The sequence below is a fragment of the Canis aureus genome, chromosome 27 (assembly GCF_053574225.1).
Source record: "Canis aureus isolate CA01 chromosome 27, VMU_Caureus_v.1.0, whole genome shotgun sequence".
NCBI lineage: Eukaryota > Metazoa > Chordata > Mammalia > Carnivora > Canidae > Canis > Canis aureus.
The window spans coordinates 23102381-23130097 of NC_135637.1; the positions used below are offsets into that span (position 1 = coordinate 23102381).

The 27717-nt window shown below is 51.1% G+C and overlaps 1 protein-coding gene across 4 annotated transcripts in view; it reads left to right on the forward strand.

Annotated features, from left to right (window-relative positions):
• MYO18B (myosin XVIIIB) overlaps positions 1 to 27717 on the forward strand; it is a 255491-nt gene that overhangs the window by 25909 nt on the left and 201865 nt on the right. For all 4 annotated transcript variants that reach the window (XM_077876109.1, XM_077876111.1, XM_077876110.1 and 1 more), the window contains exons 7-12: positions 785 to 961; positions 5184 to 5382; positions 7528 to 7670; positions 8534 to 8634; positions 8971 to 9034; positions 20736 to 20880. In XM_077876109.1, coding sequence (XP_077732235.1) covers positions 785 to 961; positions 5184 to 5382; positions 7528 to 7670; positions 8534 to 8634; positions 8971 to 9034; positions 20736 to 20880 — 829 coding nt within the window. The remainder of the gene's footprint in view (positions 1 to 784; positions 962 to 5183; positions 5383 to 7527; positions 7671 to 8533; positions 8635 to 8970; positions 9035 to 20735; positions 20881 to 27717) is intronic.

A 27717-nucleotide genomic window follows, 5' to 3' on the forward strand; every position in this document is an offset into this window, starting at 1 on the left:
ATCCAATCCCACGTTGGGCTCCCGGTGCATGGAGCCTGCTTCTCCCTCTGCCTATGTCTCTGCCTCTCTCTCTGTGTGACTATCATAAATAAATAAAAATTAAAAAACAAACAAACAAACAAACAAACAAAAAAAAAAACAAAGAGGCTGACCCATGAGAGGGCTCAGGCTTGACGCAAACCCCAGAGCCATAGACCCAGAAAACTCTTTGAAGCTGGAAAGAATAGTAGGAAGCCTTTTAGAATGGATGCCCCAAGAAGCTGCAATCATCACTTGCTTCTGGAAGGGTTTGGGCCTACTTCCAAGGGATCAATGCATGATGGGCTGACAGAGAAATGGGGCTGTTTGGGCACTGGCCTTGGCCTCCGAGAATCACAGAACACACGCAGAGCTTCCTGGCAAGAGCCGGAGAGGAGGCAACAGCCACGGGCACTTCCTCACTCTGGAACACCACCGTCCGTGTGGTGTTTGAGACCCGGAAGGCTCTCTGAATCTTGCCAAGTCTCTCAGGAGCATCGTCCTCCCGGGGCAGTGAGTTCAGGAAGGAGGACCAGCGTGAGGAGACAGGTGGCCCTCAGGATGCACGAAGGGCAAAGGAGCAGGGTACCCTTATTTCACTTGTAGGGTCCTGTTTCTCTCTCTCCAGAGTCCTTGTCTTCTGTCCTGATGTGTGGCAAACAGCTCTCCAGGGATGGGGTCACCAGGGCTGTGCATGTGTGTGTGTGTGTGTGTGTGTGTGTGTGTGTGTGTGAGGCCAGAGGACACTTTGTGTGATGCTCCACAGGCCAACCCCCCTGAGCTGGACCAGGCTGAGGACCTGGCCTCCCTGGTCAGTGTCAACGAATCGAGTGTCCTGAACACGCTTTTGCATCGCTACCGGGCACAGCTGCCCTGTACCTTCAAGGGGCCAGACCTGATCGTCCTCCAGCCTCCAGGGCCCCCAGCACACTCTGCAGGCAAGGTGAGTGGGATCATAGGGACAGGGCTGGGGACAGGTGCCTCGACAGACACCCATGGGGTGTCCTCAGGGTGTGGGGGTTCCCTCTGCATCTCAGAGGAGAGAGCAGGGCAGCCAAAGCCCCCTGCAAACCCGTCTGTGAGTAGCATCCTGCCAGATACGAGATCCGGGGCATCATGGTCACTGTGGTCATAGTGGTCATCGCAGACCACCTGACCCCCCTCCATAGAGGGGGACGAGGAGTCACAGCTAGAAGCAGCAGGGTCTTGGGGATGGTAACAATGCCAGCAAGTATTGAAGGAGTATCAGCCCTGTGCCAGGCTCTGCTCCAAGCCCCTGAGCAGAAGAGCTCAACGGACGCTCACGCACACCTGAAGAGACAGGGACCCTTACTAGCTGCATGTGACGGATGACATCTGCTGGGCCAGTCCTCAAGCTAAGCCTGGACCGCCAGCCTCTCTGGGCTCCGAAGCCCATGCTGCACATTCGGCAGGCCCGGACACCCACAGACATGGGGACCCAGAAGTCTCCACTCTGCTCGTACTTACTCTTTTCCTGCAAAGTATAGAAATGGCTGGGATTTTTGGTTTTTGATTTCTTTTTTTTTTTTTTTTTTTTTTGGTCAAGACAGTGACAGCAAAGGCGAGCTCTCAGCGCCACCCTGTGGCGAGACCTGCAGCCACACGCGCACCCTCAGCCGGGGCCCCCTGGCTGGTCCCACAGGCTGTTGACTGAGACAGGAGGGAGGGAGAGCAGGGAGGATAGAGAAGCCTGCCCTTGGGGGGCTTCCGTTCTTGACGGGGGAAGACAGGCCCCCACTAGCAAAGACAACCGTGGTCCAGTAGAGCAGCTGAGCATCAGGGACACGTGGGGACGAGGTCACACCAGTTCTTTGTTATGATCCTAATGTTTCTGGCTCTTGCTCTGAGCGTGATGCCAGCTTCTGGGGGTCTTCAGAGAGGCGTGAGATGGTGTGCCCTGTGCCAGAACAGGCTCCCCTCGGCTGCTGCGTGGAGGGTAGGTGGGAACGGGCTGGACCCCCCAAGACTTCTCTTCCCCACCCCTCCCGGTCAGGTGCTCCCCAGCCCGTGGCCCGTCCAGCCTGGCTGTCCGCTGTGTGCACTCTCCCCTCCCTTGCTGTGAGGGCCGTGCTTCTGGGAGTGCAGCCCAGGCCTCTTGAGCCTCCCAAGAAGCTGATGGTTCCTCTTGCTCCTCATAAGCTCCTGGGAGACTTAGGACAGGCCCTAATGCTGAGCCAGATTCTCGCCGACTACTCTGGCCCGAGGCCTCCATTGCAGATCCCGGGCAGACTAACGTGCAGGCGTTGGAAGGTGCCCTGTAAGGGGGAATTTGAGTTCGGTGATGCCCCAGGCCCTGTAACCCTGGGATGAGGGTGAGGCCTCCTCAAAGCGTCCAGCTTCCCCAGTCTAAACCCGAAACCACCTTCTGCGCTTTGGCTGAGTCAAGTCTGGTTCTTCAGATGGCCACCAGGTGGGAGCACAGACCCGCGGTGAGCCTGGGCCTGGGGCCACCCTGAGATGGGTTTGGTCGGGGCCTGGGCAGGGCTGAGGGCCTCTCTCACTGGAAGTCTGGCCCACCCAGTGGCTGGGAGCTGGGCGTGTGCCTGGGGGTGTGGGGGCACGTAGGTGTGTGAGCATGGGTCTGAGAGTGTGTGGTGTAGATGGGGACACCTTTGTGTGGCTGCGAGCCACGTGGTTGGGTGCATGTGCCTGTGAGCACACCCATGTGCAAGCACGTAAGGCACGTGTGCATGCCTGCACCTGTATGTGTACACGGGGGCCTGGATTAGGAGGATTCTCTTTGCCCTTCCGGCACCCCCTCCCCGAGGGGCCTGACAGATGGGATAGCCTGTCCCCTGAACTTTGGCGTTCCCAGAGTGGGAGGTGGCTCCGGGGCTCAGAACCCCAGGACTCTCTGCCTGCTGCGTGTCCAGAGGCCATCTCCAGCCAGTGCAGGGACGGAGGGGGGTGCTGGTAGGGGCTTGTCCCACCTTCGTCAGCTTTGGGGTCCTTCTGAGCCCTGTGTTCTGTGTCAGGACAGGGACTCATCATTGTGCCTTGGTGTCTTGGGCAGAAAAGGTGAAAAGGCCAGCAGAGAGCTGGGAATGGGCCTGAGCCCCAGGCCGAAGGTCCAGGCGACAGGAAATGCCACCACACTGTGCTTTGCAGCCCTGGCCCTGCAACGGCACTGGAGGGGGCAGATGGGGTCTTGGCTGGCCCAGCGGTCGCCTGTTTGTCATGCCAGGCTCTCGGATGTCCTCCTCCAGCCAGGCCCGCTGCCCGGCCCATTTCGGTGCCTTCCCACTCACTGTTTCATCTCCCATCGGCCTCTATCCCAAAGGCCATGCTCAGCCGACTTTCATCAAGGTCACCAGTGGTTTCCATGCTGCCAAACACAATTCCGAATGCGCCGACCTCTGGTTTCCCCTTACTTGGCCCTCAGCTGCATTTGGCCAGGCCAAGCACCGCCCCCCTCCTGCAGACGCTCCCTGCGTGAGCTCCAGGACTCCCCTGTCCTGGATCTCCCCCTGTCCCGCTGGCCCTCCCCCTCAGCCTCCTCCGCTGGTCTCCCTGACCTCGCCAAGGCCCAGTGCCCTGTCCCCACACCTCTTCTCTCCTCCTCTGTAAAGCCCACCTCCCTGGCAATCTCATGCAGGCTCAAGGCTTTAAAACGTCTCCCGTGAGATATAGTTTAATTCCCTATTTTGTTTATCATCTGCCTCTTCCAGCAGAAAGCGAGCTCCGTAAGCAGGGCTGTTTTAAGTCAGATTTATTAAGGTATAATTTACATACAGTTCGATTCACCCTTCCCAGCTTATGGGCCTAGAATTTTCTGACCAACGCGTATAGTTGTGTAACCAACTCAGCCATCAATTACAGGATCGTTCCAGTTCCATGGCCCCTGAGAAGCTCCCTGGATCCTTTGTCGTCACCTTCCACTTCCATGTCCTGCTTTTGGCAGGCACTGATCTGGGCTTTGTTTTATTTTTTTGTTTTTGTTCCTATCATTGGGCCTTTTCTGAAAAGTCATATAATTGGAATCGTGCAGCCGGTCACCTTTGAATTGGCTTCTTCCACTTACCACCATGCATTTGGCATTGGCCCACGTGATTGCGGCGACTGGCCACTGGTTCATCTATGGAGTGCGTGCCCAGTTTGTCTACTCACTGGGTGACCGGTTGTCCTGGTTTCCCCAGGAGGGAAGGGTGTTCTGGGACAGGGGACTCCCGCTGTTACAACCAGGATGGTCGCTTACCTTCATTCACTAGTTAAAAGGCACTTGGGGCTGTTTCTAGTTTCTGGTGATTTTGAATATATTGCCAGAATATAATATATTGAATACATATCCAATAGAACCAGTGGCATGGAGGGTCTTTGGTGAACATAAAGGGTCATTGCTCTTGGGTAGGTCCTTAACAGTGGGATTGCTGGGCTGTATGATGAGCGTCTGTCTCACTTTTTCCCAAGTGACTGTATCATTTGAGCCTTCTTACCAGCATTGTAGGAGATGCCAGTTGCCCTGTGTCTTCACCAGAATCTGGTAGTGAGTGTTACAAAAACTTTTTTTTTTTTTTTTGCCATTCTAAGAGGTATACAATAGTATCTCCTCATGGTTGGGAGGGATTTCCTTTATCCGTTTTGCATAGTGCTCTGCCCCCAGTGCCTGGAACAGTGCCTGCTACATAGTAGACACTCAATAATTTTTTTTAATTGAATGAAAAGTAAATGAATGGATGAGTGGGTGACTGAATGGAGTGGAGGACCTCAGGTATTACCTAAAACTGTTATGGCAAATACATGACACATGTACCATCAGCTACCCCATGCCTCTTCTGTTTTCCTGGCAGACATCACTAATCAATCTTGCCATTTCATCCAGCTGCCTCATTCCGGGCAAGTACTATCCAATAATGAGCCAACACAAGCCTCCTGGGAGCTAAAGAGGAGACCCAGATTCAGAGTAGGCTCAAAGGCTGCCAAAGGACTCACAGTGAGTCAGGGGCAGAACTAAACTCCAAGGCTAGACTTTGGAGTCTAGTCTAGTCTAGGCTATCCCAATTCCAGACTCCTCTGACCAGGCTGGGGTAGGATGGCAGGCAGGCATAGGGGTCAGCGTTCGAGGCTGGGGTAGGGCACTGTCTTGGGGTGCTCCCTGGGCACTGGCTGCGGTGGGAAGATTAATGCCTAGGATCATCTTCCTGCAGGTGCTCAGGGGCCGCCGGGACGGCCTGCCAGCCCACCTTGGCTCCCTAGCAAAGCGGGCATACTGGGCGCTACTGAGCCAGCGGAGAGACCAGAGCATCGTGGCTCTGGGCCGCAGTGGTGCTGGGAAGACCACCTGCTGTGAGCAGGTCCTGGAGCACCTGGTGGCAATGGCAGGCAGTGTGGATGGCAGGGTCTCAGGTACTGTGGTCTCCACGTGATGTGTGTCCGGGGTGGGTTGTGGGAGAGGGTGGGGAGAGTGGGAAGGTGTGCTGGCATTCATGGATCACCTATGTGCAGACCCTGTGCTTGGTTCTGGGCAGGGCCACCTGTCCATTGGACACCCTTGTGCAAATTAGAAAAAGGTGTTCCTTCCTCAAGACATTCACAGCTAACCACAGGAAAATTATCATACACTGACATTGCTAGAGCCAAACACTTGCCTGCCACGTGCTGGGGAATCATCCTAACAAATATACTGACCTATGATTGTGTGATGTAAACGATGGGCCCCTTGGAAATGGTGTCCTTGTGCAGTGCACAATCTGCTGAACTGTACAGGGGACCCAATAAGTAAAGACAGAAGGGCAGGGCCTATGCTCATGAGGAGTTGACAGCCAGAAGGGCAACCGAACTTCGCATATGTGCCAAACTTGAATGCTCTGCACAAAGTGGTGGCAGAGCTGGTTAGGAGAGAGGCAGAGGGAGCTCAGAGGAGAGGAGGGGGTGGGGGGCTTCCTTGGGGAAGCGATGTTTCAGCTAGGCTTTAAAGAAAGAGTGCCAATTAATAATAATAATGACAATATTAATAGTAACTATAATAAATGTTTGCTGAGGACTTAGGCGCCAGTTGTATTCCAAGCATATTAACTTATTTATGATTTAAAGCAGTTCTAAAAAAAAAAAAAAGGCAGTTCTATGAGGCAGATGTTATTCTTCAAATATCATAGATGAAACCATTAGGACTCAGTGAGGTTGACTAGCTTGCCTGAGGCCACACAGCTAATACATCCTGGAGCTGAGAGTCGAACCCAGGCCACCTGGCTCCGGAGCTCCAGGCCCTGGGCCCGTGCTCTCAATGTTTCTCTCATTGCTGCACCCCTAAGGAGGCTTTTTGGACATTTTCTCCCCCAATCACCCCCTACCATGAAATCTTATTGTCATAGATATACTGCGTTCTCTTCATGCAGTGCAGGCATGTCTGTGCTTTATACGTAAGAAAGCAACATTCTCCCTACCGGCAAGAATCCGCTTTTGCCCTCTTGGGGGCAATATTCTCCCCACTGAGAATTACATAGTCCCGGAAACATTGCTTTTCTAGTGATCACAATTCTAATACTAGCCACACCGCCTTTGGAGCAGGGACTAAAGGCTTTACATTATTAAAATCTTTTAGTCCTTGTGACAACCGCATGATGTAGGTACTATCATTATTATTATTTTTTAAAGATTTTATTTATTTATTCATGAGACACACACACACACACACACACACACACAAACACAGAGGCAGAGACACAGGCAGAAGAAGCAGGCTCCATGCAGGGAGCCCGATGTGGGACTTGATCCTGGGACCCCAGGGTCACGCCCTGAGCTGAAGGCAGATGCTCAACCGCTGAGCCACCCCGGTGCCCCGACGTGGGTACTATCACTATCCCCATCTTCCGATGGGGAATCAGAGGCATAGGGAGGTTGGTTTGCACATTAGTGATCCAGCAAAGGCAGAGCCATATCAAATCCCCTTAACTGTTATGGGTGCCGCTGTGTCAGTGGCGTTATTCCAAAGCTCTATTGATCACCTACTCTTCCCCGGACCCATAGAAGGGGCTGGGAATGCAGCGGAGAGAGGCACCAGTCTTGGCTCACAGTTCTGCTGTGAGCACATGAGCTTGAGGGTGGGAGTCAGGATAGACTGTATCCAGGTGCCCGGCACAGTGCCTAGCACATAGTAGGTGCCCAGTAAATAGTTGTGGAGAGCCAGCGGGGCTTTTCAAGGCTGCTGCTACCCTGTGAACTACCTCAAAGCAGGCCTGAGAACGTTAATGCCCTGCCCCTCTGGATCAGATCCAGGAGGCCCCTGTCATCGGGCTGTATCTATCCTGGCCGCGCACGTCTCCTTCCTGACTCCATCCTGCTCCCTCTGCTTCCTGCTTGCAGTACACAACCAGGGCAGTGGTGGAATGTGTGTGGGTTAGTGTGAGTTGGGGAGGCAGCGGGGAGTCTGCTGGGGCTTGGGCCCAGATGGGCTTGGACTGGTGCAGCTGCCAGTGAGGAAGGTGGTTTTGTGAGAAGTGAGGGCGGTGGCTCCTGGGCCATGGGTGACGCCCTGCCTCCTGCCCCCAACAGTGGAGAAGATCCGAGCTACCTTCACCATCCTCCGGGCTTTTGGCTCTGTGTCCACCAGCCATAGCTGCAGTGCCACCCGGTTTGCCATGGTGATGTCGCTGGACTTCAATGCCACGGGACGAGTCACGGCCGCTCAGCTCCAGGTGCGTGCTCTGGTGGACAGGAGAGGAGGGCCCTTGGTCCTGCAGTATCCCCAGCCCCGGCATAGGGAGGGCCACGTCTCCACCTGGGTCCCTGGGATGTGGCTAAGTTGTGGTGGCTCCCCCAGCCGTGGCCACCTCCTCCCTGGCTCGCTCAGCATCCCGGAGCATCGCCGGCCTGTCTGCACCTCTGGATGCTGCAGGGATGAAATATTCATGGGTAAACATATAGCCCAGCCTCTCATCCGCTGGATCCTTACAAGCATAAGCTGACGTGAAACAGCCGCTCGCCAGCCCTCCGCGGCCGGCCGCGTGTACCCGGCACAGGGCCTGCTGGCCCCCAGCACCCCGATGACCATGCCGCTCCCCTTCTCGCCTCACGCATGTTTGAGCAGAAAATAGGACCAGGTTATTAGCAGGGCAGTTTGGACACTGAGCTGGGATGATATCCAGACTCAAAGAAAACTCATAGGTGCCCCCGAAGTCCCTTTTCTGTCCTGGCCCTGCAGTGCCACCAATAGTCAGCACGCGGGTCAGGTTGGTCCAGGTTGGTCAGCTTCTGTTCACCACGAGGGTGTCGAGGGTGTTGGCCGCTGGCTCCGTGCAGCTGTCATTGCCTCTGGGCGCTTTCATCAGGAGAGTGTTGTCCTAGTCGAGGCCCTGGGCGGGCTCCGGGCCAGTGGGATGGGGGACGGTGCACTTTCCATACGGACCTGTCCCGGCAGAGTGCGGATCTGAGCTGTTGCCCCCCCCCAAAGTGCATCAGGGCAGAGGGGCACCCCGACGGGGCCTCTGGGTAGCTGGCCGCAGGCCCGCCGGCAGGTGTACCCCGAGGGCCCACCACGTCCCGTCCGCTCCCCTTGCAGACGATGCTTTTGGAGAAGAGCCGTGTGGCCCGGCAGCCAGAAGGGGAAGGCAATTTCGAGGTTTTCTCCCAGATGCTAGCGGGGTTGGACCTGGATCTCAGGTGAGTGACAGGGTTGGCATCTTTGAACTTAGCAGGTGGCAAGGACTCATTCAGGTCCACTGCCCCGAGATTACCCTGGAGCGAGTTCACACAGCCGGTTAGCAGAGGACCTGGAGTTAGAACCTGCTCCCTTGGGTGTAGCTTGTGATTCTTCATGCTGGGTTCTCCTGGCACTTAGGAAGGGCCGGGGAAGAGCTGCAAGTGAGGAATGTTCCAGAAAGGGGACAAGGGCCTGGGGCAGGCCCTGGGAGCCCTCTGCCGTGATGAACACTTGGTCTGCCGAGCCACTGAGGTGGGCAGCCCCTCCCTGACTTCCAGTCCCTTCTCTGCTTCCAGGACGGAGCTGTACCTTCACCAGATGGCAGACAGCAGCTCGTTCGGCATGGGTGTATGGCCTAAGGTGAGGAGGAGGTCCTTCTGGGGGGAGGGGTGTGGGTGTCTGTGTCCCCGTGGCCAGGATGGGAGCGTGATGGAGGGGCTCCCTGTGTTACTCTTCTTTTTAACCAGTGGTTGGCAAGGACTGGTCATGTGGGGGACGCAAGGGTTGCCTTTGCAGGGCCTGGCTTGTAGGGTAAGTGGGACTTGTACACATCAAGGGATTCAGGAGGTGGTATTCGGAGAGGTAAGCGTGTGGGTTCTGGGCTCAAACCCCGGCTCTGACACTTATTAGATACATGACCTCAGACCTCACCTCTCCGAACATTTGTATCCTCTCCGGTCAAGTAATGGGAGTCGTAGTATCGGACTCATTGGGTTGGGGTGAGTGGTAAATGAAATGATGGGCATAAAGTGCTGAGCGCAGGTCTTGGCCTAGATCCATCAATCAGGTACTCTTAGTCAATATTATTGGTGATTCCCATGGGTAGGTACACTCAGAGATGGCTTCCTGGAAGATGTGGTCTGTGAGTAGGACCTTGAGAGATGGTAGAGATGTTTAAAAAAGCAAGGTGTTGACTTGTTTGCTTTAAAAAAAATTCATTGGTTTATATTTTAACAATTGGTTTCTGAGTCACCCACCACCCAATGCATATACCACCAGCTCCTATGCCAAGTCTGTGCTAAGTGCTGGGATTATGGTCTCCATTCACAAATTTTTACTCTCTCAGGAGAGACGGATATGGGCACTGATGCAGTCATGTGAGATACAAATGTGCCAGACGTTGCCCAAAATGCCGTGGGCACCAGAGGATAGTTTAAAGAGCTTCTTAGCTACAGGGACATTTGACAGGGTTTGAGGAATGAATAGAAGTTCACCACTTTGGGGAGGATAGATCATTTCCATGCCAAAGCCTTTTAACAAAGATACAGTTTGGGAAACAAATAGTGCTGGAATAATGGGGAATTCTTGTGTCAAAAACGTATTTCAATCCACAACCTCACACCATACACAGAAATGAATAAAAATGGATTATAGGCCCAAATGTAAACCTTAAAGCCATAATATTTCTAGAAGAAAACGAGGGAGGGGGATCCCTGGGTGGCTCAGCGGTTTAGCACCTGCCTTTGGCCTCCTGCATTGGGCTCCCTGCATGGAGCCTGCTTCTCCCTCTGCCTGTGTCTCTGCCTCTCTCTCTCACTCTCTGTGTCTCTCAATGATAAATAAATAAAATCTTAAAAAAGAAAAAAAAAAACGAGGGAAAGATTTCTCTTGGCTTTGTTTTGGGCTAAGGTTTCTTAGATGGGCCACTAAACACACAGTCCTCTTTGAAAGGCACTGTTAATATGAAAATACACACCACAGACCAGGAAAAAATATTCTCAAATCACATATCTGATAAAGTATTTGAATCCAGAATATTATGGATGACTATCCAAACACATAAATACAACCTGACCAAAGAGATGGGCAAAAGATTTCAACCTACACTTTGCCAAGGAAGACACACGGATGGTTGATACGCACGTGAAAATACGCTCCACATCGTTAGTCTTTAAAGAAATTCAAATTAAAACCACTACGATATCACTACACCATCACTGGAACGTCTGGGTTTTAAAAGACTGATCATGCCAAGTGCTGGTGAGAATTTGGGGCAGCTGGAACTCTCACACGCCACTGGCAAGGATGTAAAACAGTACAGCTGTTTGTGAAAACGGGTCTCTTAAAAAAGTGAAACCTACACTTTCTGTATGATACACTGGTCTACTCTTAGGTATTTATACAGGAAAATAAAAGTGCATGTCCAGACAAAGGTTGTGACCTGACAGTTCTTGGCAAGTTTTCTTTAAAATAAGATTTTATTTATTTATTCATGAGAGACACACAGAGAGAGGCAGAGACAGGGGGAGCCTGATGCAGGACTCGATCCCAGGACCCCGGGATCACACCCTGAGTCAAAGGCAGATGCTCAACCACTGAGCCACCCAGGCGTCCCCAGTTCTTGGCAGTTTTACTTGCAATAGCCCAAACCTAACAACTAACTACCTGCGTGTCTAATAACAGGTGAGTGGCTGTGGAGTATCGATAAAGATAGTATTCTAGTCAGCTGTAAAAATGAAGGAGCGACTAGCATATCCAAGGAGATGATGGCTCTCGAAATCATCATGCTGATAAAAATCTCTGATGAAAGAGAGAATAACTGTATGACCCCATGTATGTGAAACTTTCCAAATTGCAGACGGGCTGCCAGTGACAGAAGACAGGATGGGGGTTGCCTGGGCACTGGGTGGGGGTGGGCGGCGGGGGGAGAAAGAATGATAAAAGGGAACTTTTGGGGTGGCGATGGGTATGGTCATTGTCTTTATTGCAGCAATAGCTTATCAGATTATACCTTTTAAAAAATTTTTTATTTATTCATGAGAAACACACAGAGAGAGGCAGAGACACAGGCAGAGGGAGAAGCAGGCTCCGATGCAGGACTCGATCCCAGGACCCCGGGATCATGACCTGAGTTGAAGGCAGACGCTCAGCCACTGAGCCACCCAGGTGCCCAGATTATACCTTTTAAAGATGAGTAGTTTATCTTTTGTCGATGACATTGTAATGAAGCGGTCTACGCGTGCACACACACCTGCTGGGGCCTCTCCAGAGGGACGTGTCCAGCAGGTCTGGGCAGGGCCTGGGGATCTGCATTCCTCACCAGTTCCCAGGTGATGCTGCTGCTCTTGGCCCAGGGGCCGCCCTCTCTAAGAACCGGTGACATGGGGCTCATTTCTGCAGTAGGCAGAAATGGTGCAGCTGTTCCTTTTTTAAATTCTGGGGGCTAACCCTCTCTTCTTCCGACACCCTGTGTCGCTGGCAGGCATCCAGAGTGGGGTTTTCTCCCATGCACTTTCTCCCCACAGATGGGGAACCGTTAGGACCCCAGACCTTGACCGTGACAGCGCAGGATGAGAGGCTATCCCAGCACTGGGGTTTCCCGTTTGTGTTCAGGAATTTTGGCCTAGTGGATCCATCTGAGTCCGCAAGAGGGCTGTTTTTGAGGAGAAGAGCCCGAGCCCCGTCCTTGTGAGCTCTCTCCAGCCTGACTTTTTTGTTAACAGTCTGCACACAGGAATGGGTCACAGTGGGAATCCGTGTCAGGCAGCCTTTTGAAGTAGATTTCTTTTTTGTGTATGTTTGTGGGGGGTGTTTTCTTTAGGCCAGCTGATTTGCGGGAACTGGTGGGGTGTTCCTTTGTTCTCTCTCTCTGCTACCTGGCAGGTATCCAGGGAAGCTTTTCTCAGTGTTCTACGAACAAAAATAAAGTCTGAAAGCTCACTGGTCTTTGATCCCAGCCAAAGCTAGTTTTCTGGGGTTGGGTGGTCCCGGTACTGTCTCAGTAGGGGGGAATTGGGTGGTCAGGAAATACCCCCAAGGATGGGAGTTGCTAAGTACAAGCTCCCAAAGCTGCCAGATTGAGCACGCAAAAATATAGGATGCCCAGGACTTCCATCTTGTAATGGAGCTAATGTACAGCGTGGTGACTCTAGTTCATAATGGTGCTTATGGCATACTTCAAATTTCCTAGGAGAGTGGATCTTAAGTGTTCTCACCACACACAAAAAATAGTAGCTATGTGAAGTGATGGATGTATTCATTAACTTCATCGTGGCAGTCATTTCAGAATGTGTACTTATATCACATCATCACACGGTACACCTAAAATATGCAATTTTTATCTGTCAATTATAACTCAGTAAAATTAAAAAACAAAAAACAAAAAAACAAAACCAAAAAACCACCCCCATGGGATGCCCAGTTGCACTTGAAATTCAGATAAATACGGAATAATTTTTTTAGTATAATGATGCCTTAAATATTGCATGGGCAGGCCTGGAGTGTTGGAGTCCTATCAGAGAAGGCTGCCTGGAGGAGGTGAGCCAGAGAGTCAAGAGGCCAGCATTCCTGCACCACCAGATATTGAGGGGGAATATACGTACAGGACGACATTACCCACCATTTATCAGAGATTCAAATTGAACTATAGGTCTTGCATTTCATCTGGCAGTTCTACTGCCCACTTCATCCCTGGCTGAGCCGTCTTCCTCCTCCTCCTAGCCAGTCCCACAGGCTTGGATCACCTCTGACTTCATCTGTAACCGAGGCTTTCATTGTTCCCTGAAAATTCACTGATGACAGTGGTTAAGAAACGAGTTCTGGGGACGCCTGGGTGGCTCAGTGGTTGAGTGTCTTCCTTCAGCTCAGGTCATGATCCCGGGGTCCAGGGATCGAGTCCCACATCAGCTCTCCGCAGGGAGCCTGCTTCTCCCTCTGCCTGTATCTTTCCCTCTCTCTCTCTCTCTCTCTCTCTCTGTCTCTCATGAATAAATAAAATAAAATAAATAAAATAAAAAAATAAAATAAAATAAAATAAAATAAAATAAAATAAAATAAAATAAATAAAACGGTTCTGGAGTTTGACAAATCCAGGTTAGGATTCCAGTACCGGATGGGTGGCCCTAAGCTGGGTGACTTCATTTCCCTGTGCCTCAGTTTCCTCAATGGTAAAACTGGGTGTTCATAGTCCCCCTTGTGCCCAGGTTAAGTGAAATAAAGTCCATCAAGTGCTTGGACGCTCAACATTTATTATGATGATTATGATTTGTTATTATTACTCACCATTACCTTGTATGGCAGCACTGGACCAGCTGGGTGGGGCAAGGCCTCAGCGGTCCACGAGACCCCCAGTCCAGGCCTCTCGGCAGTACACACCTTGTTTTCTGTCTCATTGGCCTTATCTCTCTCCTCAAGTTTATATTTTTAATATAACAGTTACTTTTTGGGACACCCTGGCCAGGTTCAGTAGATGGAGCATGTGGCTCTTGATCTCAGGGTTGTGAGTTTGAGCCCCACGTTGGATGTAGAGATTAAATAAATATATATACATATAATACTTATTTTTTCAAAATTAATCCATGCACACTTCCTTTTTTTTAAGATTTTATTTATTTATTCATGAGAGACATGAGACACACAGAGAGAGGCAGAGACACAGGCAGAGGGAGAAGCAGGCTCCATTCAAGGAGCCCAACGTGGGACTCGATCCCAGGTCTTCAGAATCAGGCCCTGGGCCGAAGGCAGCGCTAAACCACTGAGCCACCCAGGCTGCCCCCATGCACACTTTCTGTGAAAAAAATCAGAAAAAAGCATAGAGACAAAACCAACATGAAATCACATGCACTCACATAAACCAAAACACAGACACCCATGACTTGGCCAACCTGAGACATCCATTGGTAACGTGTTTACAGATCTGCTCTCAGCACTTTTTCTATGAATATTTTATTTTTTTTATTTTTTATTTTTATTTTATTTATTTATTTTTTTTATATATTTTTTAAATTTATTTATGACAGTCACACACACAGAGAGAGAGAGAGGCAGAGACACAGGCAGAGGGAGAAGCAGGCTCCATGCACCGGGAGCCTGACGTGGGATTCGATCCCGGGTCTCCAGGATCGTGCCCTGGGCCAAAGGCAGGCGCCAAACCGCTGCGCCACCCAGGGATCCCTCTATGAATATTTTATATAGTTCATAACAAACTGGATGTCATCAAAACTTTCACAAACAGTATCCTTAATGACTAGACGTTCAGAGGCGAGTCAGGATTCCCCGAAGAGTTCCCCGCTGTTGTCCATTTACTGAAAAGGTTCTAAAGCCATCTTGTAGTTCTTAATAATGAGACGATAAACATCTTTGTGCTTCCATCCTGGGCATCCGGCTCAGTGTTACTGTCCCTGCTTCCCAGCCCTCTGGGGAGAGACCTCCTGCTAATGTTTGTGTGTGTGTGTGTGTGTGTGTGTGTGTGTGTATGAGCTCATTGATAACAATCTCTCATCATGTTTGCTTGCTAATTGTCTGTCTCCCCACCATCCTAAGGTCCAAGAAGATGGGGGACCTCAGTGTCCTGTTCACTGCTTGTATATTTTACAAGGCCTTGCCCTGAGCCCAGCATACAGCAAGTGCTCAATAAATGTTTGTTGAGTGAATAAATGAACGAACGAGCAGCCCCACTCACCATAACTGGGCTAATATCGTGTCTTTTCAATTTTCTAAATTTCACTGCGATTTTAGTTCTGGTAGACAGAACTTTATTAATTGCACTTTAATTTATCCCACTATGCATTTAAAGGCATTTCCTGGGGGCCTTGGGGATCTCATGTCTCTCGTTGGATCCATTGCCTGTGTCCTGGGAGCTGGGGTGGTTGCTGGGAATCACAGAGGGGCCCAGAGAAGGGAATTTGAGAGTTCGGGGCCCTCCTTCCTCAGCCAGCCTGGCCTCTGGGGTCCGTGAACATGGGGTTTGGTAGCACCGTGGGCCTGGCACAGTGGGTGGATAAACTATCTCAGCATTAATGGTTGTGATTCAGGGACACTAAGTGGCATCCCATTGACATTCACTCATCAGTGGACATTTACTGATCTCATTGTGTCCCAGGCACTGGCACAGAGATAGCTCAGCTGGGTCTCTGTCACAAAGGACTCATGGCTTTGAAGGCAGGTGGAGGCCTCCATGAGGCCATATTAGCAGATAATTCGAAGCCAGAATGACAGGTGCTTGAACAGAGGTGCGCGTAGGCTGAGGTCAGGCTGGGAGGGGTGGAGGCGTATCAAGGAAGGCTGCCCGGAGGAGGTGAGCATGAGCTGGTCTGCTGGTGCATGGAGTGAAGTCAGACAGGTGCAGCGAGGCCAGTATTCCTGCTCCGCTGGGCGCCTGATGCAAAGGGGAAGGGGGAGAGCAGCAAACAGGGCAGTGTGGCTGCAGAGCACAGGATGAGGCTGGAGCAGGGCCCGGGGCGGGAAATTGGGCCGGTGCTGGTCCCCCAGTGGCCTCCGCCTCCGCTCGCTGACTGGCAGTCCCACATCCTGTCCCTGCACTGCGCCCTTGCTGCCTGCCACTTTCAGCTTTTAAATGGAACTTATTTGAGATCTGCCAGGGCACCAGGACACATTTGAAATCACAAAGCTTTCATATTATTTTCTTCTTCTCTGTAATTTATTTTTCTGCAACCTAGCCTGATTTTTTTTTTTAAAGTGCCCAGCAGCGGTGATAATAATAATCATCTTTGCCTCCCAGCAGTTTGCTTCTGGCTGTTACCTTCCAGGCTTTGGCCCGAGGCGCATTTATTTTTTATGACCCAATTGTCAACTGTGGAGGAATGGTCTCCCAACGGGAAGTTGGGGGATCATGCACTCTTGCCAGGGGCTCTGCCCAGAGCCTTCTCTTCCCTAATCCTCTGAATGATCCTTTGAGCAAAAGGATTATTATCACATCTGTTTTTCAGCAGCGGTAACCAGGCTCAGAGAGGTAGAGTTACTTGCCTAAGAGCACACAGCTTGGCAGTGGCAGGGGCAGGGTTGGACCTGACCCTAAATTTGGCACTATTGTCCGTTCCACTCTGTTACTTCAATCCTGTATCACAGCTGAAGACCATGTGCCCTGGGGTCTGGCCCACTGGGTCCTCTTGGGTCGCTTTTTCTTTCTTTCTTTCTTTTTTTTTTTTTTTAAGATTTCATTTATTCATGAGCGACACACAGAGAGAGGTAGAGATATACGCAGAGGGAGAAGCAGGCTCCCTGCAGGGAGCCCGATGTGGAACTCGATCCCAGGACCATGGGACCTCGCCTGAGCCAAAGGCAGTTGCTCAACTGTTGAGCCACCCAAGCGTCTTTTTTGGCCTCAGTGTTTGCACCTGTGGAATGGGTAGAGCCATACCCAGCTCCTTGGTCAGCTCCCAGGATTGGAGACCCAGTAGAGTATCTGGCAAGTAGTGATTTGCCTCCTCCCCAGGTGGGTGGCTTTGGCCTCAGTTTCCTCCTCTGTCCGTTGGAGAGACTCACACCCACCATATAGAGTAAAAGTGCCCCATGTGGTATAGTAGGTGCTCAGCTAATGTTTGCCCTTCTCGGTCCTTAAATAGACTCTCAGTGCCCAGGTAGGATGCAAATTGGTCAGATCGAGAGCATGGGGAGAGCTGCCCAGACATGAGGAGGTCCAGGCTCTGGGCTGACACCTTCCTGCCCTCCCCACGTTCTCTATGAGCTTCACCCACCTGTGTGGGCACCGATGTTCTTTGCAAGCGAAGTAAGTCAATGTTCAGCATTTTCCTCCCAGAGCCGGCTTCAGGGAGGAGGATGCTCACGTGCCAGTCTCCCACCGACCAGCGAGTCCTCCAGCACCATGGACTCCTTCGGAGAGCAGCTCCCGGCTGCAACCCGAGGCTCCCCACTGCCCTCCGCTCTGCGACAGCCCTGCACCACCATCCGCAGGGTTCTCTGCACCCAGTGCACCATGCTCCCCAGCCCCGCGTCCTTCTGTGTGGAGACAGACTCTTCCTGCACCCCCACGACCCTCAGCACCCATTTCTCCTTGCTTGTTCTGTTTGCTTCATGTGCCACTACTTCCAGGAAGCCTCTGACCCTTCCCAGAGTCTCCCAGCCCCCTCTTCCCACCCCTGCACTCACTCTGGCTGTCATTCTGTTGGCACATCTGTCCCCCTCATTGGACTGGGAGCCTCTCAAGGACAGGGCCATGCCTGCTTTGCTTTCCATGGAGGGCCGGGCATGCCCGTGGGCAGCAGTAGGGAAAGGTGTCCCAGAAAGCGGAACAGCCTGAGTAACGACGTGGCCGGAGCAGACGCCCTGGTGCACGGAGATCAGCATTTATCCAGCACCACTGTGTGCCGGGCACAATGCCAGGTGCTTTACATATGACTCATTTATTCCTCACAGCGGCTCTGGAGGAAGGTAGGAGATGATTTCCATCCTACAGAAGTGGAAACTGAGTCCCAGCACAAGGCCAAGAGACCTGTGCAGAGTCACCGTGCTGGGGACGTCCAGCTCTGCCCGACTCCAAATCCAAACTTGGCCTCTCTCTGTAGGAATCTCCTGGGTGCTCTAAGCACAGCCAGTCTAATGTGGAGACAGCATTTTGGATTTTTTCTTTCTCACTAAATTATCTGCAGTCTTGGGTTGACCTTGAGTCTTTGATTGCCTCAGATAAACCCCGGGCATTGTGTGAGTTGGCTTTTTTTCCGTTAATTTTTTTTTTTTTTTAAATCGAGGTGAGACATAAAGCGTATAAAGTGCTCTCATTCTCAGCCTCCAACTCAGTGATGATTATGTTCTTAACCACACCTGTAGCCACAGCCCAGATCAACACCTGGAACATTCCTCATTCTGACACAGGCTCCCTCAAGTCTCTTGGCCATCAGACTTGTCCCCCCGGCCCCTGGCCCGAAGTCATCAACCTGACTTGTCTCGCTGTGGGTTAGCTTGGCCCATGCTTGAACCTCGCAGAAAAGGGGGTCCCTGGGTGCAGTGTCTTTGGTATGTGGCCTCTCTGGCTCACCCTGGGTCTATGGGATGCAGGCATGCAGTTGACCCACCAGTGGCTCATTCTTGTTCAATGCCGTGTCGTACTCCAACTCCATGCCCCAGCTACACGGCTCCCCATTTATTCATTCTCCGTGGGTAGACATTTGGGCTGTGACTTGATGTATTCCACTAATTTCACCAATCTCCATGTGCACGATTGGGATGCCAGTGGCTTGCACCCAGCAAGAGGCAGGAGTGTTTGGTTCCCTGGAAATTTAAGGAACTGCAAGCATTTTCCTGACCCTAATTGTTCGGATCAGAAACATATACATTTGTCTCTCTATATTTTCTGTTGCAACAGACACAGGGCGGGGGGGCTGCGAGGGGAGGGAAAGACAAACAGATTAAGCTTCAGGGAAAGTTGCTCCTTCTCTTCACATGAGCTAAGTGGCAGATGATGGAGTCCGCCTATAATTTAAAGTCAAATGCTCAGAACTGACAGTGGGAGCCATAATAAATGTGTTGCCACTGTCCTTTTGGTGTCCTTTCGCTGCTGCTTTGAAATCTCATAAATAACCGAGAACATGTTGGTAAGATGCCTTCCTTCCCTCCGTTTGCTTCAGTGGAGCAGCTGTGGTTGCTAGGTTGAGCTCCTGGTTGCTAGGGATTTTGTGGTCCTGTGGTGGCCCAGAAATATGATGGATCAGTGGAACATGCTTTTGCTATTAATTGAAATATTTTCACAGCGCATCTCTCAATGTCACTGTATGCTTTGACGTCGTCCCAATTGGTTGCCGATCCTTGCAAGGTTTCTTTCCTAGTTAGAAGTGGCTTGGATGGAGGAGACAAGTGGCCTGGGTCGGGAATCAGAGAAGCCTGATTCTAGTTCTCTGATACTAATTTACTGTGTGACCTTGGGCAAGTGTTATCCCCTCTCTGGGCATTGGGTTCCGCAAAACGCAAGGACCTGCCAACTTCAACAGCCTACAGTTCATCGCCCACGCTCTGTAAGAGGGCCAAGTGCAAATCAGTTCCTCATTATCTGCTGGCGGATTAGTGACAAAAGAATTCTTGTCCCCAGCTCACTTCCTCTCAACCCAGCAGGTTTCTGGGCTGAGCCTCCTTGGCCAGATGGTGCGTGCAGGAGTTTCAGACTAATTTTAATATTCAATCAAACATAATTGGGATCATAAATCTGAAAAAGAAAAAACAACACCCTACAACCCATAAACATCTGATCGTGTCACTTTGTCTTTCCTTCCGCTTTAAAAGTCTTGGGCAGTTTCCCATCACTTGCACTGGGGATGGCAAACAGATTCCACTTCAGTTGCTGAGGCAGATCAGTTGGTGTCGGCTGCAAGGGGTGGTGTCCTGAAAAGAATCGGGACTCACTAGCTTGCTGTGGGCTCCTGATCGATTCGTGATGTCTGCCACTGGTGCAGGAGTGTAGACAGTGTTTGCCAGTCATGGTTGGAATTTGAAAGCCTATGACCATAGCATCATGCGTGAGGCCTTCACAGTTGGCACCTGCCAGCTTCTCAGGCTTTCTCTCTTCTCTGTCGGCACCACCTCCAAAAATACCTGCTTCTGTGCCCACATTCTGTGGGCCACGTGTTGTCTCCTTGGGTCTCCTGCGGTCATGTTGTTCTCTCTGCCTGTCGGGACTTATTGCACTAAATTGGTCAATGATGCCTATTCATTTTTCAAACTTCAATCTCGGTTTTGTCTCCCCTTCTATGAAAACCTCTTTTGACACTTTTGGGTGGGAATCATTCGTGCCTGCCTGCTTTTGAGACCCCACTGTTCCCCACTCATACCTAGACCCCGGTTATGTCTCCTTTCACTGCTACCTTGAGAGGCCCTCCAAGTCAAGTTCTGGGCTTCCCTTGGCTTTGTGTCCTCAGGGCCCAGGACAAGGCAGCGCCTAAAAAAAAAAAAAAATCTCCTGCATGAACATGAGGATAGATAAAAATCACAGCACATTCCAAGTCAGATAGAAATGATAGTTATGGGATGCCTGGGTGGCTCAGCGGTTGAGCATCTGCCTTTGGCTCAGGGAGTGACCCCCGGGTCCTGGGATCGAGTCCCACATTGGGCTCCCTGTGGGGAGTCTGCTTTTCCCTCTGCCTGTGTCTCTGCCTCTCATGAATAAATAGATAAAATCTTTTAAAAAAAGAAACGATCTTTATAACTTCCCTGCAGTTGGAGCCCTGGGTGTCAACATGCCACAGCCTAATTGTGGGTAATTTACTGTGGCAATAAAGCGAGCGTGCGTCCCCCCCTCCCCCCGAGGGTGGGCCCTGATCGGAGCTTTGCCTTTCCTCCACCCTCATGGCCTCCTCCTCTCTCCCTCTGCTCTCAGCCTGAAGACAAGCAGAAGGCGGCAGCCGCCTTTGCCCAGCTCCGGGGCGCCATGGAGACACTGGGCATTTCGGAGGGCGAGCAGCGAGCCATTTGGCGGGTGTTGGCAGCCATCTACCACCTCGGCGCGGCGGGGGCCTGCAAAGGTACGTCCTTCCCGCCGAGCTCACCTGCGCTGCCAGCTGTCTGCGTTGGCAGGTGCCTGACAAGGCCCCTCGCTCCATGAGGTGGGACAGGAGCAATCTGTCATCTTCTGGGTCTCTGGGACTGTTCTCTGGGAAGCTGCCGGACCAGGCGCACTGAGCTGGAAATGGGGCTGGGTTTTTCAAGGAAGCCTTGTAGACGGGCATCGTCCGGTGGAACTTTCTGTGATGATGGAGATGTTCTCCCTCTGTGCAGTCCAGAACCAGCGTCGAGCTGCGTGTGCCTGTTGGGCACTTGACATGCAGCTAGCGCGACTGAGGGGTTGAGTTTTTAATTGCATTACACTGTAATCCACATAAATTTAAATAGCCATATGGAACTAGTGGCTGCTGCATTGAGCACAGGAGCTCTAGAACATTTGAGAGATAGCTGGGTCCGAGCCATAAAGGCGCTGTGTTTCTATCTGGGTATCTTGGAGCTGCTCCCCACCTCATGTGCTGAAGCTCACCCAGCCATCCTTCTCGTCCTGAGTCTGCTCCCTGCCCTTAATTTTCTGCTCACTGATCATCCCTACTGCAGCTTGGTTTCCCAAGTGGTTCTGGTCTTCCCTCTTGCCCTCACTCCTCCCTAGTGGATCATTATTCACCTTGCCCTGCAGATGATCTCTGTGACAGCATTTCTGTCCTTGTTTCTCTATTCTTCCTGTTTGCCAGTGGGGTTTTCTTTTCTTTTCTTCTTTTCTTTTTTTACTTGGACAATTGAGTAGTCTCATTGCTCATGTCTACATTCCTCCCTCTGTTCATCTTCATTGTGACCTTTGGGCTCTTTTCTAAGAAAATAGCTCTGTTGTGCCATTCCTCTGCTTAGAATCCTCTTGAGGCTCTCCCTTGCCTGCTAAGTCAAGTAAAATTCCTTGACTTGGCATTCAAGGCTCCTAACTTCCCCAGCCAATTTCTTTGATCTCTTTTGGCACTGTAAAAAGTCCTAGGGAGACAGTGGGGATCAAGAGCAGTGTGATTCCTGCCTTCATGCAGATTGTGGTGCCTTGTATTGTGATTGTGTCCTTGTCTAGCTCTTGCTAGTAAGGAATGACTTCCTTGGGGCCCAGGGCAAAGAGTTGGGATTTACTTGTTCAATGAATACATGTAAATTGAGGTCTTGTCTTCTGGGGCTGTGTACCAACTCTGGCTGACATTCTCTATCATTTGTCTGTGGGCAGCAGACTTCTGGAATATGTTGGCACATCATTCTGGCCATCCCCACATTCCTGGGCCTTGGGGCTCACTTTTTGGATTCTCATACACGTGAACTGCATATCAGTTTGGCCGATGCCCACTGATTTGGTTTGGGAAATTTCCAGAAGTTATGGTAAGTCAGAAATAAGTAAGGTAGGGATTCCCACCATTGGTCCAAACCAAGGACAGACATGCGTGACCTGGCAAAAGTGAAAAAATCAAAGACCACTTGCCTTTCGTTAATTAGTCGTGGGCCATGCTCAACACGTTGGCTACCGGGGCATCACAGCGTTTTGCCTGTGGAACCGTAATGTCTCTCTCAGCTTCCTTGTCACCAAGACCAACATGAGTCATACACACCACGGTGTGAGAACATGGCCCCATCTCCAACCTGAGCTGCATTTCTTTTCCTGCAAAACTCTCATCATCTGGTAAAATCTCTACCTCTGCAGCTGGCTTTGTCCACAGGAAGCATCAGCAAACTATGGCTCATGGGCTAAATCCAGTCTGCTGTCTGATTTGGGATAGCAATAAGCTAAAAATAATCTTTATATTTCAATTAGGTGGCTATCTAGCTAGCTATCTATAATATTTGGGCATGTGTGAAAATTCTATGGCATTCAAATTGTAGTGTCCATAATTAAAGTTGTATTGGAACATGGTCATGCCCATTCATTTATATGGCTATGGCTACATTCCTGCCACAATGGCAGAGTTGAGTTGTTGAGACAGCGATTCTGTGGCTTGCTAAGGCTCAAATTATTATTATCTAGCCTTTTACAGAAAAAGCTGGCTCATCCCTATCCTGCACCGCTCCCACGGGAGGTCACAGCATCTGGGAGGCTTATGCGTCCAAAGTGCCTAACTGTTTGATTGTGCTCTGGAAAAAAACTCCTCCATCCCCCTTAGACCCAGTCAAGCCAGAGAGAGGATGTTAGGAATCTGACTCTGCCCCCAACTTCATGTGTCACCTTAAGCAAGTCCAGCCTTCTCTCTGGTCCCAGTTTTGTCAGATGTGAAATTCTGCAGTTGAGCCAGATTCGAGGTTCTTTATTCATTTTCTGGCAGTTCTGGAGGCTGCAAGTTCAAGATCAAGATACCTGAAGGGTTGGTTTCTCCCCAGGCCTCTGTCCTAGGCTTGCCTTCCTGCTGCGTCCTCACATGGCTGGCCCTCCACTCGTGTGTGTGTGTGTGTGTGTGTGTGTGTGTGTGTGTGTGTGTCTGTGTCTTGATCTCTTCTTCTGGTTAGGACACCATCACGTTGGATTCGGGCCCACCCCTAGGACCTCATTTTACCTTAGTTATCTCTTTAAAGCCTTGATCAACACATACAGCCACAATTTGAAGTCTTGTGCATTAATACTTTACCATATGGACTTTGAGAGGACATAATTCAGCCCCTAACACATCCCCATCCCTGAGATGGGCCAACACCTACATTGTGTCCAGACCTGGCAAAGGGAAAAATACGAGGGTCCCTTCTTGTGAATTCATCATCTTATTAGGAGACTTGAGACTTCCTCGCTGGAACCACCAGCCAGTTTTGTGTTTGTTTTTTTTTTTTTTAAGATTTTATTTATTTATTCATGAGAAACACAGAGAAAGAGAGGCAGAGGCACAGACAGTGAGAGAAGCAGGCTCCATGCAGGGAAACTGATGTGGGACTCCATCCTGGGACTCCAGGATCACGCCCTGGGCTGAAGGCCGGCCCTAAACCGCTGAGCTACCCAGGGATCCCCATGAGCCAGTTTTGTGAGCTGATTGGGTTGAGGGTGTGATTACAGAGGTCAGAGCAGGAAAGTCCTGAAAGTTCAGAGTCGGGACATCAGTGGGTTGGGGATGAGTTGAAGGAAGCAAGCCCACTTTACAGAATGGAAAGCTGAGGCTCTTGATGCAATTAACTAAGACTGAATACCAGACTGGTCTGAGCTTCAAGTGGTCTCCTCTTTCCACATGCAGAGAACGGGGTTGATGGGAAGATCAAATGGAATATGGAAGAGAAAGCTGAACTGCACTGGGTCCCCTAAAGCAGACCTGGAGACAAAGATTGGGTGCTCGTGTCCTTTCTGGGAGGCGATCACGAGTAGGGGAAGGAGACAGGGGAGGGAAGACAGGTGATACCATGTGCTTTAATGAGCGCATTACCTCTGACGCCTGGAGCCCAGTTCCACTGGGGACCTCTGGGCGACTCTGAGGAGCATGGCTCCAAGTCGTATTACTTGGGAGACGAGCGAGCCGGGATATTTATTCACTACCTTCTGCTTCTCCCTGGTTGAAGGTTGCTCCTGGGAGGCATGAACAGCGGCACTCCCAGCCTGTCCGGCTTTTGAGCTGAGCATGTGCCCGCAGCCAGAGAGAGCAGTGAGGTCCAGATAGGTACCTGCAATGCCAGACCAGGGACCTGTGGGGTGGCAGGTATGGGATGGCCAGGGTGAGGGATGGCAGATAGGCCATCAGTAGTGGCTAGCTCAAGGCAACCCTTCCGTAGAAGGAAGGTTTAGGATTTTGTTGCCGATCCCAGCATCGGTGACTCTCTCAAGGAGGCCCAGCTGGTTGCATCCTGGCTGCACTAAACTGACACAGGATTGCCCCCACCGGGCACCCTGCAAGGTCTGCATACGGGGGGATCTGCCTTCCGGTTTGCACTGTCAACTTCAACTCTCTCTACCTCCAATGCCACAAAACAGAGGCTAATAGAACCCCCCCATCCACTGACCTGTCACCAGAGGAGTTTGGTTGGTGGAGTTTCTCTCCCTGGAGCATGTGGGATGCCCTTTTCTGATGTGGGCTCGAGGACTTGACCCATACCTGTAGCTGCCTGTAATGGTATCTGGGAAAGTCACATTTATAAATATTTTATTAATACATGATTATGGCAATAATTTCTCCCAGCCTTCCCCCTACCCCACCTTATAAATTATTTTAAGAGGAGCTGCTGTCAGCCTGCCTGGGAGGCCTGCCCGATGATTTACTTACTATATATTCTGCTTTGGAAGATTTCATAATAGGTTGCTCTAAAATCAGCTATTAAGAATTTCAAAGTCATATATAAATGTCTTTGCTTTGTGTCATAACAGATCATTTTGAAATATATTAAGAATCATTTCCATTAATCAGAGTTTTTTTCTCCCCCACTAGAATGATGAACTCTTCCCAGCGCGCCTAGCTTCCTTAACTTCTTTTGAGAGCTCTGATCTTATTTTTAAAAACCAGTATCAGTCCCTGGGGGAAGATTTTGGGCCTCGTAACTGGCCTCAGGGTTCTTGAACCGTTATAACAACGACAACAGCCCCCACCAGTATTGGTTTAGCGTTTGGAGGTTTCAAAAGCCCTTGTGCCTCAATCGTGCCTCTTGATCCGATTTGATTCATGCAGTAATGTGAGGACGAAGTGCCATGGGTGGGAGCCGGGGGTCAGCCTGCTGGGTGTGAGCTTTGGCTTGGGTTCCCTGAGCCTCAGTTTTCTGCTCTATAAAATGGAGCCAATAACAGACCCCGGCTTGCAGGCTTGACTGTGAGGATTAACTGAGTCAGTGCCCAAAAGTGTGGAGCACAGGACTTGGCTCCTGAAGTGCGGGTTCAGTAGTGTTTGCCGTCACGCATCACCCTCTGATGGATGGAAGAACAGAGATTCAGAAAGAATGTGTTTTACCTGCCGTTGCACAGCTAGTACGTTCCTGAGCGAGGTTGGGAAGCTCAGCTGGTCAGTCTCCCTGCAAACATACCTCCAGTGTCCTCGCCTTCGCGACAGGCTGTGAGGGTCATTTCCAGGGGGGTAACCGACTTGATTTCCTGGGTGCCGGGCTGAGGGCTTATAGACGTGCTGATGTCACTGCACCTTTAGAACAGTCTGGGACGGAAGAGGCCTATTATGATGTCCATTTTACAGATGGGGAAACTGAGGCTGGCCAGAGCTTCGTCCATATCCCCAGGGCACACAACTAAAGTCAGAGGTGGGATTTGGACCCAAGTCCTCCCGAGCTCTGAGTCCAAACTTGGGAACCCCACATCCCTCCTTCTCTTGCCCCCGTGGCCCGCAGCATCTGCTCAGGCTCCCGGATGGCTGGCGGGGTCACTTTCTCAGCAGGGCTCTCTGAACTGCTTCTGACACCAAATGTGTGAAATTTTCCTTAGGCCAACTAATTCTCTGATTCTCCAGACACTGACTGGGTGTCTCCTCCATTTCAATTCAATTCAATTCAATTCAATTCAATTCAATTCAATTCAATTCAATTCAGAGCCGGAGTCTGTGCAGACCCCACAGATTAAGGGCTCAACCCCATGGGACTGCCCAACTTCAGACACAGACCACACATGTGCTTCTGACCAAGCAGCTATAAAGTGGGGGGGCTTCCCACCACCGCCTCAGGTTTGATGATTTGCCAGAAAAGCTCACAGAACCCAAGAAGGCACTTTACTTACTATTATTCATTTGTTATAGAGGATACAACATAGGAAGAGCAAGTGGAGGAGATGTGTAGGGCCAGGCATGGGCGAGGGGCCTGCCCTCCCTGGTATGACACTCACCCCCACCCCCAACACTTCAATGTGTTTACCAACCCAGAAGCTCTTCAAATGCTATAGTTTGGGGCTTTTATGGAAGTTTTAATATTGAGACCTGATTGATGAAGTCATTGGCCACTGGTGATTACTCAGCTTCCAGGCCCTCTCCCCTCCTCAGAGGTCAGGGAGTGAGGCTCAAAGTTTGAAACTTTTCATTGTGCCTTGGTCTTCCCAGCAACCAACCCCTGTCCTGAAGCTATTGGGGGACCCTTTCCCCACTGCCACCAGACCCCAGCCATTCATTAGTGTAGAAAAGACCCTCCTCACTTGAGAGATGCCAAGGGTTTTAGGAGTGCCAGGGACCAGGGATGAAGACCTAATGTGTATTGATCACAGGTGCCAAGCCAGTGCAGCAGCCTCTAGACCTGGCGACCCCATGAAAGGGCCACTGAGCACATGTGGGTGGTCCCAGGTTGCCAGACCCCAGGCCCTCAGATCACCACGAGGTCCCAGCATGCTCATGGCCTCTGCTTTGAGCTTTCAGCACCTACATCATACACGGTCTCAGCCTAACTCCTGGGGGCTGCTCTGAGCCTCCTCCTTTGGAAGGGGTGTCATATCCTGTTCTTCCTAAAGCTCCCTTAGGCCCTCTCAGGCCCCCTGAGCTCCTGCAGAGCTCTTCCACCCTGACTCTCTCCCACCCCCTTCTCAATCCCTTTGGCCCCTGTGGCACGATGGCTTCTATCCCAGGAGGCTGGCTGCCTAGGGTGGAGGTGGGGGACTGTGGACTGCCCCGTCATCAGCTGTGCCCTGGGCAGCCTTGAAGCCAGAGGCTTGCCATCCCCCAGGAGATGCAGGGGCTGGGCGAAGGACACCGAGTTTTGCCAGACTTCAGCTCGGCCATTTATCAGCGGGGTGTGATCTTGGCCAAGTTATAGAACCTGCCTGAGCCTCAGATGAGGGAGGAGGAGGGAAGGGGGGAGGGAGGATGTCCTAGAGCTTGTCTGGGGGCTCCCTCAAGCCTGTGATGCTAAGAATGTCCTGACTCTGGGCCGCCTCCCATGGACAGGCAAGGTGGCTTCTGGCTTTGCCTGGTTCATTA